Source organism: Marmota marmota, unplaced genomic scaffold (genome assembly GCF_001458135.2).
Source record: "Marmota marmota marmota unplaced genomic scaffold, marMar, whole genome shotgun sequence".
In the NCBI taxonomy this organism is placed as follows: Eukaryota; Metazoa; Chordata; class Mammalia; order Rodentia; family Sciuridae; genus Marmota; species Marmota marmota.
Window position 1 is genome coordinate 1,926,567 of NW_026000272.1, and position 12,808 is coordinate 1,939,374.

The 12,808-nt window shown below is 35.3% G+C and overlaps 1 protein-coding gene across 4 annotated transcripts in view; it reads right to left on the minus strand.

Moving 5' to 3' along the window:
• Nucleotides 1-12,808, minus strand: part of Mtm1 (myotubularin 1) — a 74,829-nt gene that overhangs the window by 21,790 nt on the left and 40,231 nt on the right. For 3 of the 4 annotated variants that reach the window (XM_015498015.2, XM_015498014.2, XM_048797036.1), the window contains 4 exons: nt 12,016-12,099; nt 9,774-9,923; nt 5,249-5,437; nt 1,088-1,273 (listed from right to left, as the gene is read on the minus strand). In XM_015498015.2, the coding sequence (XP_015353501.1) occupies nt 1,088-1,273; nt 5,249-5,437; nt 9,774-9,923; nt 12,016-12,099 (609 nt within the window). Of the gene's footprint in view, nt 1-1,087; nt 1,274-5,248; nt 5,438-9,773; nt 9,924-10,735; nt 10,786-11,123; nt 11,138-12,015; nt 12,100-12,808 lie in introns of those variants that run through there. The other variant, XM_048797038.1, reaches the window with a different exon arrangement.

The window sequence follows — 12,808 nt, forward strand, 5'->3', positions numbered from 1 at the left end:
AAAAAAAAAAAAAAAATAAAGTAGAATAATAAATAAATAAATAGTTTTAGATGTATAGAAAACTTAGAAAGTACTATAGAAAGATAGTTTCCATATAGTCAACCCAATTTCCAGTCTTATTGACATAGTACAGTTGTTACAACTACAGTGTATCATATAATATCATATGTTTGTCACAACAACTGAACCAATATCAATACACTATTAACTTATTATTAATAAGTTTATTATTAACTTATTATTTTAAAAGTTTATATTTTATTCAGATCCTCTTAGTTTTGAACCTAATGTCCTTTTTTGTTCCAGAATCCCATCCGTACACCACATTACATTTAGTTGTTACAATTAATTTTTGTGCAATTCATTTTTTAGGAAAAAATTTTAAAAATGAAAGTATAAGAGGTAAAATTTTAAAAATTTCTATTAAGTAGGAAATATAATTTCACTAGAGAACAATTCATCTTAATAATTTACCTCTTTAAAGTAAGCTTTTTTTAAATAGAATTAAATGGCTTCAAGTGTTAGTTCCCTTAGATAGCTTCAAGTACTTTTTAAGAATGGAGGATTTTTAGGGCTGGGGGAGTAGCTTAGTGCTAGAGCACTTGCCTACCATATGTAAGGCCTCAGGTTCAATCGCTGGCAATAAAAAAAAAAGAGAAAATGATCTTTGATGCTGTATCATGATGAAGAATTGGACTTTATAGAAGTATAAAACTAATTCTTTAAAATTATTCAATTTGAGATCATTTTTTAAAAAATTACTTCTTTGAAGGTCCATGGGGGCCATACCCAATAATGGCTAGATGATAAACTGGTTATTCCTAAATAAGCCTGCATGACAGACTGAACTATTTACTATTGACAAGACTGAAAGACACATCTTTCCAAACTCTAAAAATAAGCTACAGTGATGTTATAAAATCTTTAATTTAGGTAAGCAAACTATAAAGAAACATAAAACTATCAAATGTAAAGTCCTCTACTATGAATAGTTTCACTGTTCAGTTTTTAAATATATAAGGAATGTATCCTGTTCCACTAAACAAATGTTTTATTTTACATATACAAATTTTTAAAATATACTTGCCTTGATATGTTCCAACCAATGAGTAGACTCCAAACTGGACAACCAATGAGATTCTTCTACATTAGGATAAACAATGTCTTTCACTTTTTTTAAAGATTCCCGCATAACATGAATATTATGAATGTCTAAGAAGGAAAGTTCTATGTTATGATATGCATCATCACTTTCATATCCTCCTCCTGTTGCCTATGAAACAAGACATACAAAACAATAAGTTAGGTTTTATATTCTATCAGTAAGTTGCACAACTATTTCAAGAGTTATTTTTCTTTCAAATCTCAACACAAACCCCTCCAATTTAAACAAATAATTGATGTGACTTGACTTCCTAACCAATAGTCAGCCTAAACATTAGTCATACTTTGAGTTAGAAAAAAAAAGACAGAAGGCAAGCAATTTTCTGGGGATTCATGAGTCAAAATTCTTCAAAGTACACTGTAATTACTGGCTGTTCTTCTAGATCTGGAAAGAAGTTCTGAAAGATCCTTCCCCTCTCTTATCAGCTTTGTAGCTATAATATTACTTACTCGTCTGGGGAGGTGGAGGCAGTGAAATTGAGGTAGCAGCAGGCACCCCTGGCTGTGTCACAGTACTCACATAGGACAAGATAAGTTAGAGGAAGATGACAGGCTTTGAAGTCAAACAGACCCAGGCCAATAATGAGAAAACAAACTGAGAGATGCTATTTAAAGCTAGTGGAATTTAAGTCTAATGTACCTTCAAAGCTGCATCTTTTCTATTACATCATGACTACCTCTCTGCTATGCAAACATGAAGGACAGAGCACTGCATGTAGTGTGATCTCAAATAACACAAAGTTCCTAGAGGTGACAAGATGGCCACTACCTAACATAGCACCTGCAAGTATTAACTTGTCAGGGGAGGCTTTGGTTCACTTCCAAAGCATGGTGAAGAGTGTCTGTTTTCCACATTGACAGAAAGAACAGTAGTGGTTTTGTTTAGGAACCTGGCTGTACTCTGCTTAAATGTTTTTAAATGCCATAGGACACATGGCCTCAGGCCCTTTAAGAAAAAGTTTTGAGACTTGAAAAGAAAGCAACATTATGCTAAGTTCTGACTGCTTCTAGGAGGAGAGCAGGGAAACATCTGCCTAGGGCCAAAGAGGAAAGAGGAGGACCCCAGACAAATGTGCCTTCACTACAACATGGCTTTTCTTTTTCTTTATGACAGTGGAAGGAATATAAGCTTGTATCCAGGTTGGGAAGGGACAAAGTAACCTACAGTTTTGTTTTGGAGTTTGGGTATTTATAGAGAAGGCTTCCTGCAGTAGAAGGAAGGTTCCCACTTGAACTTCCAACCTGGAGACCTATGTAGCCAGCCAGAGGCCTTTGATCTCTAGACTCTAGGTAAGGAAATATATTCAGGCAAAAATATCTCCTTAGCACTTGCTCTAAGCAGCATCAGTAGTAAGTAGACAATGAACCTTTGCCTTGCTGTTTTTAAAGAGCTGTTAGCTAATAAATAAGAAGACAAATGGACCAACTTCCTGGCCTCTTGGTTATCCAGGCCTCAGGGAAGAGTGTCGGGAGAGGCACTCCTGTCCTCCTGGCAGTCACTTTTGTAAAATGCAGCAGAGAGTGTGGAGGAAGGGGCCGGCCTATGTTTTGATAGCTTTGAAAGTATGTAATACAATGACACAAGTCAGCCTCCCAGCAGAGGACTTGCTTCTTCTGCACGTGTGCCTTTTAAATAATTATGGTGGTTTTCAAAGAGATCCTTGACACTAGTGTTCCTTTCATAAATAACTGAAAATGTTATGTAAAAATAAAGAAAGAAAAATACACCTTTTACTCATTGCCAAAGCTTCTGACAAAAGAGACAGTAATATGCTTCCACTTTAACTCATCATGATGTATTGCCACAAAAATAGAAGTGGCTTAGTGCTACATCTTAGCAACAACTGAGTTTTGTTTGTTTGTTTGATTTAAAATGATGTGATGTTGGGGGCTACATCTTGGATTGTAATTTCTATATATCCATGAGGGAAGAGCAATTAGGGTCAAAGAGAACAGAAGTCAGAAAGGGTAAAAATCAATTAGTCAAGCAGAGACTGAGTTACCCAAAGTTCAAATTCTCCAACTCTGGTTACTTTTGAAACCTTCTCTTTGGTTTTCCTTTCTTTGACAGAAAGAAACAACCTAAATTAACTAGTACAATGGTATGAAGGTTCAAGGGCCTGTTACTATAGATGTACATAATAAGGGGACAGATATGGCTTGGGGAGGAGGGGAACCCAAGTGTGGTTTCTGAAAGAATGATCCAGAGCTCTTTAAGGCTTAGTTTCTTTCCCCTTAATATTTTGCTTCCATTCATTCCTAGGAGGACTAGAAACAGAGGCTCATTTCCCAAATGTTAAAAGGGCACTCAAGAATTCTGTTGTCATAGAGTTAATATAATGAAAGCATGCATTTCACACATTTTAGTATCTTAAAATATTCTTTCTAAACACTCATTTTAACGCCACATAATATCTGTTTCAGGCCAAATACATGGAAATATTGCATTTATACATGTATTCAGACCTAATTATATATGAAAGTTAATAGAAGCGTAATATATAAAATTAAGGATAATCCAAGAAGGCACTTATATTTAACTTCCTAAATATTTTGTAATTTTATTATAATTTATATTATATTATATTTTATTATAATTCCTAATTGACTTATTTAAACTTCCTGATTGCTTTACATATAAGTTCAAAATAATTTCTAAACAAAAAGCAACTGTGGTAACACTTATCTAAAAGTACATATGGGGTGAAGGGTCTCCCCAGGACTAAATGTATAGGATAGATGATCCATGTGCAAATAATGCAGAGCTGAGCCCCACACTCACCCACAGTCTGGCACACCCTAGTGGAGAAAGATGTCACAGATTCCATTTAGGAAGCTGCTCTATCTATCTGGGCTGATCAAAAACTTGCTTTGCTTTCAAGTTCTTGATGTGTGTTCTGAATAATTGAAGATGCCATATAAATGACCTTGGAATAAGCAAAGTATTAAAGATGATGAAATTTAAGCCTACAGCTGATGAGAAACAATAAATCTGAAAGGCAGAATGAGAGTGGGTAACTCAGGGCAGGCCCACTGTGAGCATTTGTGACAGCTGGCAATGATAGGAGGAAAAAAACAAAAAAGGAGAAATCAAAGGTAAAAGGGCCATTTAATACAGAAGCAAACAGCCTTCCACCATGCAGCAGCTTCTGAGGCAATAACAGGCAGTTACTGATGTTCAATGATGACCCTAATCAATTTCAAGTACATTTGGCATATTCTGCTTAAGCAGGCAAAAAAAAAAAAAAAAAAAAAAAAAAAAGATTGACAAAGATTTGTTTGAAAAATATTAAACTTCTATGTATGTGTGACAGGAAAATTCATGTGTGGATCTATTCATTACTTGAATTATATTAATAAGAATGTACATTTGAGTGTGTGAGTGTACGTGTCTGTACAATTTGGACAAATCTACAAATTTATGATTTTAATAATTGCAGCTTTCCACAATTTCTTACAGATGCCCCACTAGTACAATGAGAGTGATAGACCACAGCCAAAGAGCTCCAAGGACATTCTAACTTGGCTGAGATTCAAGACAAAACTCAAGTTCATTATAGTTTATAGTTCTAGACATGCCTATTTACCTAAAGTTTATTTTCCTTTGATTACACATACATACATACATACACACACACACACACACACACACACACACGGTTGTAGATGGACACAATACCTTTATTTAATTTACTTGTTTTTATGTGGTGCTGAGGATTGAACCCAGTGCCTCACACATGCTAGACAAATGCACTATCACTGAGCTACAACCCCAGCACTTTCATTTGATTTTAATCAAACTTTTAATTAATATTATTTTCTATTTAAGAACACTAGTTTTCTTAACTACTAATTTAAACTCATGGGCTTATAGTCCCAGCTAATTGGGGGCTGAGGCAGCAGGATCATTTGGGCCCAGGAGTCCAAGGCCAGACTGGACAACATAGGAAGACCCCATCTCAAAAAATAAATAAATTAAAAGTAACAATAAACTCATGTGTTGACATACCATTGCAAAACCATTCAAAGAAGACACTGTACTCTATGTGAGCTAAGTTTCCATCATATCATCAAATGCACTCACCTTGTTGGCCACTGCATTAACACTGGGTCTTGCATCATATATTGTGAGTTTAGAAATCTGTCTATTAGTTTCCCTGATCACATTGAGATATTTCTCATCATCTTTATTTCGTTTACCACTCATACCAACAAGAGGCTGACTGCAACGCACAATGACCGTCTTGTTTTCTGGATGAATCCATGACAGCACCTATGGTTATTTCAAAAAGTTTAAACTATCAAGAAACCAAGTCTCAGGAAAATAATTAAAAATGAAAAAAATAAAATACTAACCATTATGAAGAAGTGAATCTGTTTGCAATTTCACTGTGTAAGTACCCAGAAACACATGTTGAACACTGAGGACTACTCAGAATCAGACAAACCAATTATCTGACTGGTCCCTTATTAATTAGCACCAAGAAGTTACATGTTTATCTCAAGAAAGTTTTATCACTTAAAGGTAACAGAAAGCTTCTGATATTATTTTAATTCCACAGCTTGCACTAGATTTGTTATCATATGGAAACAACTTCAGCAATAAGTGACAGAGGAAATAGTCTCTGTTATAATATGTTGCTCACAATATTAATGCACATCTACAGGTCATTTCCCCAACAGTTGCAATTGCAGGAAGAAGAAAACTTAAGGAAGCAAAGATTTTGGACTGCCAAGAGAGCTGCCAGTCTTTACAATGCAGTTTGGAAGATTTCTCTAACCCTTTTGATGCCCAGCTTCCTAGCTTATAGCGCATGAGAAATGAAACACGTGAAAAGAGTTAATAGCATAACATCCTGAAAACTACTGAGCTGTACACTTAAGCTTGGGAATGCTCAGAGGGAAGTAGATCTCTTGAAAGTGGAGAGGCCTATTTCTAATGTTCTCTAGGACCACAGGATAAATAAAATGGACAATAGTAAAATATTTCAAAATAGCTACTAGAGAGGATATCAAATGTTTCCAGAACAAAGAAATGATAAATTTCTGAGATGCCAGGCCAATTAGCCTGATCTCATCACATTCTACACACATATTGAAATGTCATACTGTATCCTCTAAATATGTACAATTACTATGTGTCAATTAAAAAGGAATTATATGTATAGATATAAATGGATGTGTGTATATACGTATTTGTATCTATACATATATACACACATGCATATATATAGATACAAATATGTATTTATATATATGTATATTTATGTATGTATATGTATATATAAAAACAGAGAACTGCAGAAGTATGGCATAGTATAATATGTGGGCTTTGTGGGCTTTGGGGTCATGTGCCAGCTCTAAACTCAGGCACTTAACTCACATCCTCTCTGGTTTCCTTCTCCTCTTTGGTCAAATGGGAAGAAAATCAGTGAACACAGAGGGCTACAGGGAACACTGGAATAATGCCCTTAAGGTATGCAATGTTTAAACACAGACTCAACATTAGCTTCTAGAGGCGGGGCCAGCAGCTAATAATGTCATGTCCAAAAATGAAATGCAGACACAAGAATAAAAGAAGCATAATCATTTGGGCATACTTAATATAAAATCAAATACCAAGACATTTCTGAAGTTGCCTATGATGGCAAGTGGCAAACATAAATGTTCATAACAATTGATGTTTTATTATGACAATGGACTTCTGAGGAGAGATTATATGATGATAATATTCATTCATTATCAGAAACAAATAGCTAAGTCCTTCCACGATGCTAGAGGCCATTTAGACACCACTGCATCCCCTGCCTAGAAGTGTGCAGAGGCTCAGGACCAGGGATCTTCAAGAAAGGCACTGACCTGCCCTGAACCTCCCCCTCCTAACCTACAGTGCGAACATGAGCCCTGCCCTGCCTACCTCCTATAGCCCATGTAACAAGAGATGTAAAAGACATAAGACCTCCTTTAAAAAAGCAAATTACTACATATTTGAGAGATTTACTATTTGATAAAATCTCTTACCAAGTTTGAATTTAACTCGGTCAAAGGCAATGACACTGTCCTATGCCAATGCCTGCTCTTCCCCCCATCACACTTGTCTCTGTGGTGCAATGTTAGGAAATTCCATTCCCCAGAGTTGTTTTGCCTCACAAATTCTTTTGGGGGCATTCTGATTAGATTTTTTTAAAGAACACTTATTATAGAGTTGAATGGGTACAAATAATGCTCATTCCACAGTATCACCTACTATGAGTCATGTTAAAGTGTATGATACTATATTATTCTTATTAAAATTAATATTTTGAATTAACAGATAACTAAGAATGTACACAGAAATTTAGTGACTAAAAAATGTTTACCACAGCATTATGTTTTTTAAAATTTTTGTTGTAGATAGACACAATACCTTTATTTTCTTTCTTTAGTTTTATGTGGTGCTGAGGATTGAACCCAGTGCCTCACACATGCCAGGCAAATGCTCTACCACTGAGCCACAACTCAAGCACGTACCACAGCATTGTTTAAGAAGCAAAAAGTTAAAAAAGAATCTAGGTATCTCACAATTGAAAACCAACTAAATAATACATCTACATACTAGAATATGAGTAGATCATATTTATCACTATGTAAAGGTCATCAGGAGATATTGCTGGGAAGAACAAATAGATTGAGATATGAAGCATAGGACAATTCCATTTTTTGGATAAATAAATAAATGCATGGAAGGAAGCCTGGAAGTATATATAATCAAAATATCATTGCTCTCACCAGGTGGCAGACTCCCTTTTCCTTATCAGTATCCTCTAAAATGTCTGAAATGAACATGTACTACCTATAAAGACTTCCACAAAATCAAGACAAACGTGTTTGAGAACAAAGGAATATGTATTCCTAATGGAAAAATTAATGCATTTCTACAATTTCATTACCCACTGATACTTTATTATACTTTATATCTTATTTATATGCAAAAGAACAAGCTATTTTTCAACCACTTTATATTTTTATATGGGCTTTTAAAAAGCTATCAGGGCTGGGGCTATAGCTCAGTGGCAGAGCATGTGCGAGGGTTTGATCGTTAAAACCTCATAAAAATAAATTAATTAATTAAATAATTATATTAAAAAAGAACTACCAAAAACTAGTGATTTCACACTAAAGACACATAGGTTTTGAGTGAAAACTCTGAGACTTACATTCAAGAGTCAGATAGTTAGCAAGAATATTGGAAAGGGCATATTACCAGGTAAAATAATACTTAATAGTAGAGCATTATAAATATGTAAAGGTGAGGGGCAGCATTGCCTTAATATTTGTTTTTAGGAAAATTAAATGGGTAGCCACTACCCACAAAGTAAGAATAATTAATAAAATGGCTATATACAAAAGGAGATTTTATTTGTTCTGCAGTGGAGTCCTATTCATTCATTATGATGGGGACCATTGGATCAAGATCACAGAACAGGCACAGTGGCTTGGGCACAGTTGTCTCATTTCCTCTCCTGCCCCATCTCCATGAAATGCACATAGATACATACACACAAATATTTGATATAGTAGATGTGCAATAAATACTGAATGAATAAGTGACAAAACCAATCCACATTACCCTTGCCTGATTGTCCCTATGGGTAAAAGCATGTACCAGCAAGACAACAGGCTAGAGCTAGGATGTGGTCTATGGTTCTGGCACAGAAAAACATTTCCAAGCAGAGCATAAGCCTACTGAACCTGTAACCTTAGCTTCATGAGCACTGATTTCTAATAAAATGAACTGAAGAACATACTTTGAAGTATAATATATAACACAAAGATATGAATCGTCAGAGAATCAAGAGAATTTTAAAAGTTACAACTCATTTTAGGTTGACAATATACCAAAGTTTCTCACAAATAATCCTTTTAAGGACAAGAATGTCTAAAATTAATAGTTTAAGGCAAGATGACATTAAATCTTAATTTCTTCAACCTTTGTTTCTAAAAATCTACTATTTTGAAACAAAACCCAATGTATTTATTATGACAGATCCTTACAAATAACTGAGGAAAAAAAATCTCTAATTTTTTAGTAACAAAATGTATGTACAATGGAGTCTGACATATCCATAAATATTTAAGGACTAAAAGGAAACTTTGTGAACAAGGTTCAATAATGTGTTACACAAATAATCTGTACTTGACTGTAGGACAAACTCATCTTAGTAACCACGTAAGAGGTTGAACTTATATACTCTACAACATAAGATAGTGTGTTCTTTCCATCATGATTCATCTGACTTTTATAAAGAGCCTATGACAGGTCAGGTATCGTGCTACAAAGAAGACACCACAAAGAGCCTTTGTGTACATCCTTCCTTCCTTCCACATAGCACTTGGTTCATGTGCCCTCTCCCACATAGAGCTCTTTACCTCAGTTCCTTTTTAACCCTTGATTTGCAGGTGTTGTCTTGTATCTTTTTCCTGTTTGACAAGGTGTTTTGCATTCAGAAGGCACTTGATAATTATTAAATGAAATGAAATTTCAAAAAAGTGTTTCTCTGAATTACCTGATTACTGTTCTTACAGAATAAAAGGCATTCATTGAGAGAAATGTTAATCAAAGTACTCACTGGAATTCGATTTCGGGATCTAAAAGTTGCAACCCTCCTGAGGTCTTCATCTGAGGCATGATAGGGAACCACCAAAAGAGCAGGGTAAGTATCACAGAGCTCATAACATTTATTAATAAAAGTTATCCTCCACTGGTGATTGGGCAAGCCCTGGAGGAAAAAAAAAATCCTCAATCAGCACAGCATGACTTCATCTCTGGATTTGACTTTGGACCTCGTTTCTCCTTTCTAGCATTAGGTGCACATGCCTCTGATCACAAGGTGATGATGACCTACCTATTATTGTAACAAGGGTGTCAAATCAATAATCTAGACAACGTAAGAACACAAGACAAAACACTGGTGATTTCCACGATTCTAAACTATCTTTTGTAAATACAGATTGTTTTGAATTTGAGGTCTTCCTTTATTTCATGACAACATATTCATTATTACTTAGAGAACACAGATAAACCCAAGTTCATCACCCACCCATGCATCCCTGCCCCAAAGAAAATACCATATGCAATATTAATCTCTGTCTAATTGATGATAGAAAAGAGATCAGGCAACTTTCTCTCCCTGCTCAAAACAGACAGAATGCTTCAGTCTGCTCCCAAGAGAAAAGAGGCTGGGCTCATGAAGAAAATCACAGAGGGGAAGTAAAGGAAAACCCCTCTGGGGAGGCTCATTTCGCCACCTCCAATGAGTTTCTTAAATCAAGTTGTTTGGGATTGATGATTTGCTCTCTTTATATATATATAGGTTGTGTGAGAAGCAGAGTCATCTGCATTTTAAGCACACTGCTAATGTGATAGGGAGACTCAGAAGACACCTCCCATCTATCATCTCCCAACAAAATTATGTCTACTATGGACAAGATGCAGAGGTGGTGGAATATTCTCTCCCCATACTCACAAATGCACAAATACACACATGAAAGTGAGCTAGGTGGGTGTTTGCTTTGGGGACAGACATTGTACCTTTTCTTTAGGTCTGGCCCTATGTACCACGGACCAAACAGATGTTGAGTCTCATGTTGAGTCCAATTAGAGAGTTTTAAGTCCCATCAGAAAGTTATAAGAAAAAAAGATCGAATATAATGGCAGTCTAGAACAAAATATCTTCAACAGTTCATATATGCATGCAATCTTAAAAACAGGAACTGTTTTTTTCCAAGCTAGAAGCTTTGAACTAAATAAAAGTCTTAATATTGTCAATAATGCTCCAGAAATAAGGTAAATTATTTTAATACTTAATGTTAAAGAGGTCTCCAAAACATGCAAAATGTTTTAATGGTCTTCCTTCTACCTCAGTAGCCGGTCCAGAACAGAGATCATTAAATAAGAGGTATACACAGCTTTCACACACTCAACAGTCTCAAACTGATCTATGGAAAGAATAGGGCATACTACCTCACCTGAATATATAAAAAAAATGGAAATCAACCCAGGTTCGTGGTGGGATAAGTAGTGGTTAAAGGCTCTTCTCAAGCCTATGGCTCTGCAGTTTTGTTTTACATTCACTGCCTTTTCAAACATACCATGGGGGCTTGATCTGATTCTTCAAGTTCATTCAACAAAATTTTCCAATTATGTGAAGAGCTTTGTAGAAGAACTATGAAAAAATCCATTGTGAAATTCCTAGCTACAGATTTGGTTATACCAGAGGTCAAATTGTGGCTCTTGTTACATAATATATTCCCGGTCTTCTAGAAAATGCTGTGAGAGATCTTTGTCCCTGAACAGCAGCAATGTAATATCATGCCTCTTTATTACAGAAAATAAACGTGCATGTAGGTGAGGTTTACATAGGAGAGCAGTATGATAATTACAATATCTACTCATCAGTGTTCTCGTGGAAGTTAGCCTTATAGGAAGACAGTACGACTTCATTTGAATCTTTAGTTCAGAATGAATGTGATTTAAATCTAATGGCCAGTAATAGTTAATCTCCCCAAATTAGAAATACATAGCAACATGAATCCAAGTAAGGTATAGAAGTTTGATTTTTTTAGACTCAAAACATACAATTCATTTCATAAACAACACAAAACTGATGTTCTTCATTTAGGGAAGGAAACAGTTGGAATGTGGCAGTGGAACAAGCTTATAAGTTACACAGTGATAGAACGAGCTACATGCCATTAAAAAGATATTTAGCAAGGATGTTATTGGTTCTCAGAAGGCATGACTGATGACATTGTGTCACTATGCATATTTGAGATGCAAGACATACCAGATAACAGAATCTATCAACTTACCTGCCTTCTGTATTCTTCCACTGGATTATAAACAGTCCACCCATCCACATTAAACTTCTCTTCATTTAAAAATGCAAATAATGGCTAGAAAAGGCAGAAAGCAACAACAATAAAAAGAATTTAATGTTCAATGTGAAGGAGCAGTGTATTAATAGTACATCCTTTGATTTTTTCACAAAATAAATTTCACCAGATTTGTTGACCATGAAATTACAACCAAAACCGAGATATATAACAAACAACCATGAAAAATTCAGACCAGGCTTACACTATTTCTTTCTATCTTGAGTAACAATTACTTTTGAAACCTCAATTTTCTATGGCTGCAAATAGCTCTTTTGTTTTTTAATGCTACTCCAAAAAAAAAAAAAAAAGATTTCCAGACCAAAATGTCCATATTGATTTTAAAGAGTATTAGCGATTGATTAGCAATAGAAGAAAATGAAATTCAAAGTGAATTTTAAGAATTTTAAACAGTGCAACTGTCTCAAGAGTACACTCACACAGTTAGCTATTTAAAGAGAGATAGGACATTAGGAAAACTCTTAATTAACTGCTGACTGAATTTTGAATCAATGTGCTGGTCTCTGTGAAATGACAGGACACAGACCTCTCATCACTTCTCTCTCTATGATCACTCTCAAGGTGCTATTGATGGATTTCCTAGTTTCAAATACCATCTGTACCCTAGTGAACACTGTCTATTGCTCTCCAGCATCCCCTCTGAACTTTGGACATGGCTATCCAAGTGCCAACTTCACAACCTTCCAGACTGCCCTCAGAGGCATCTGGG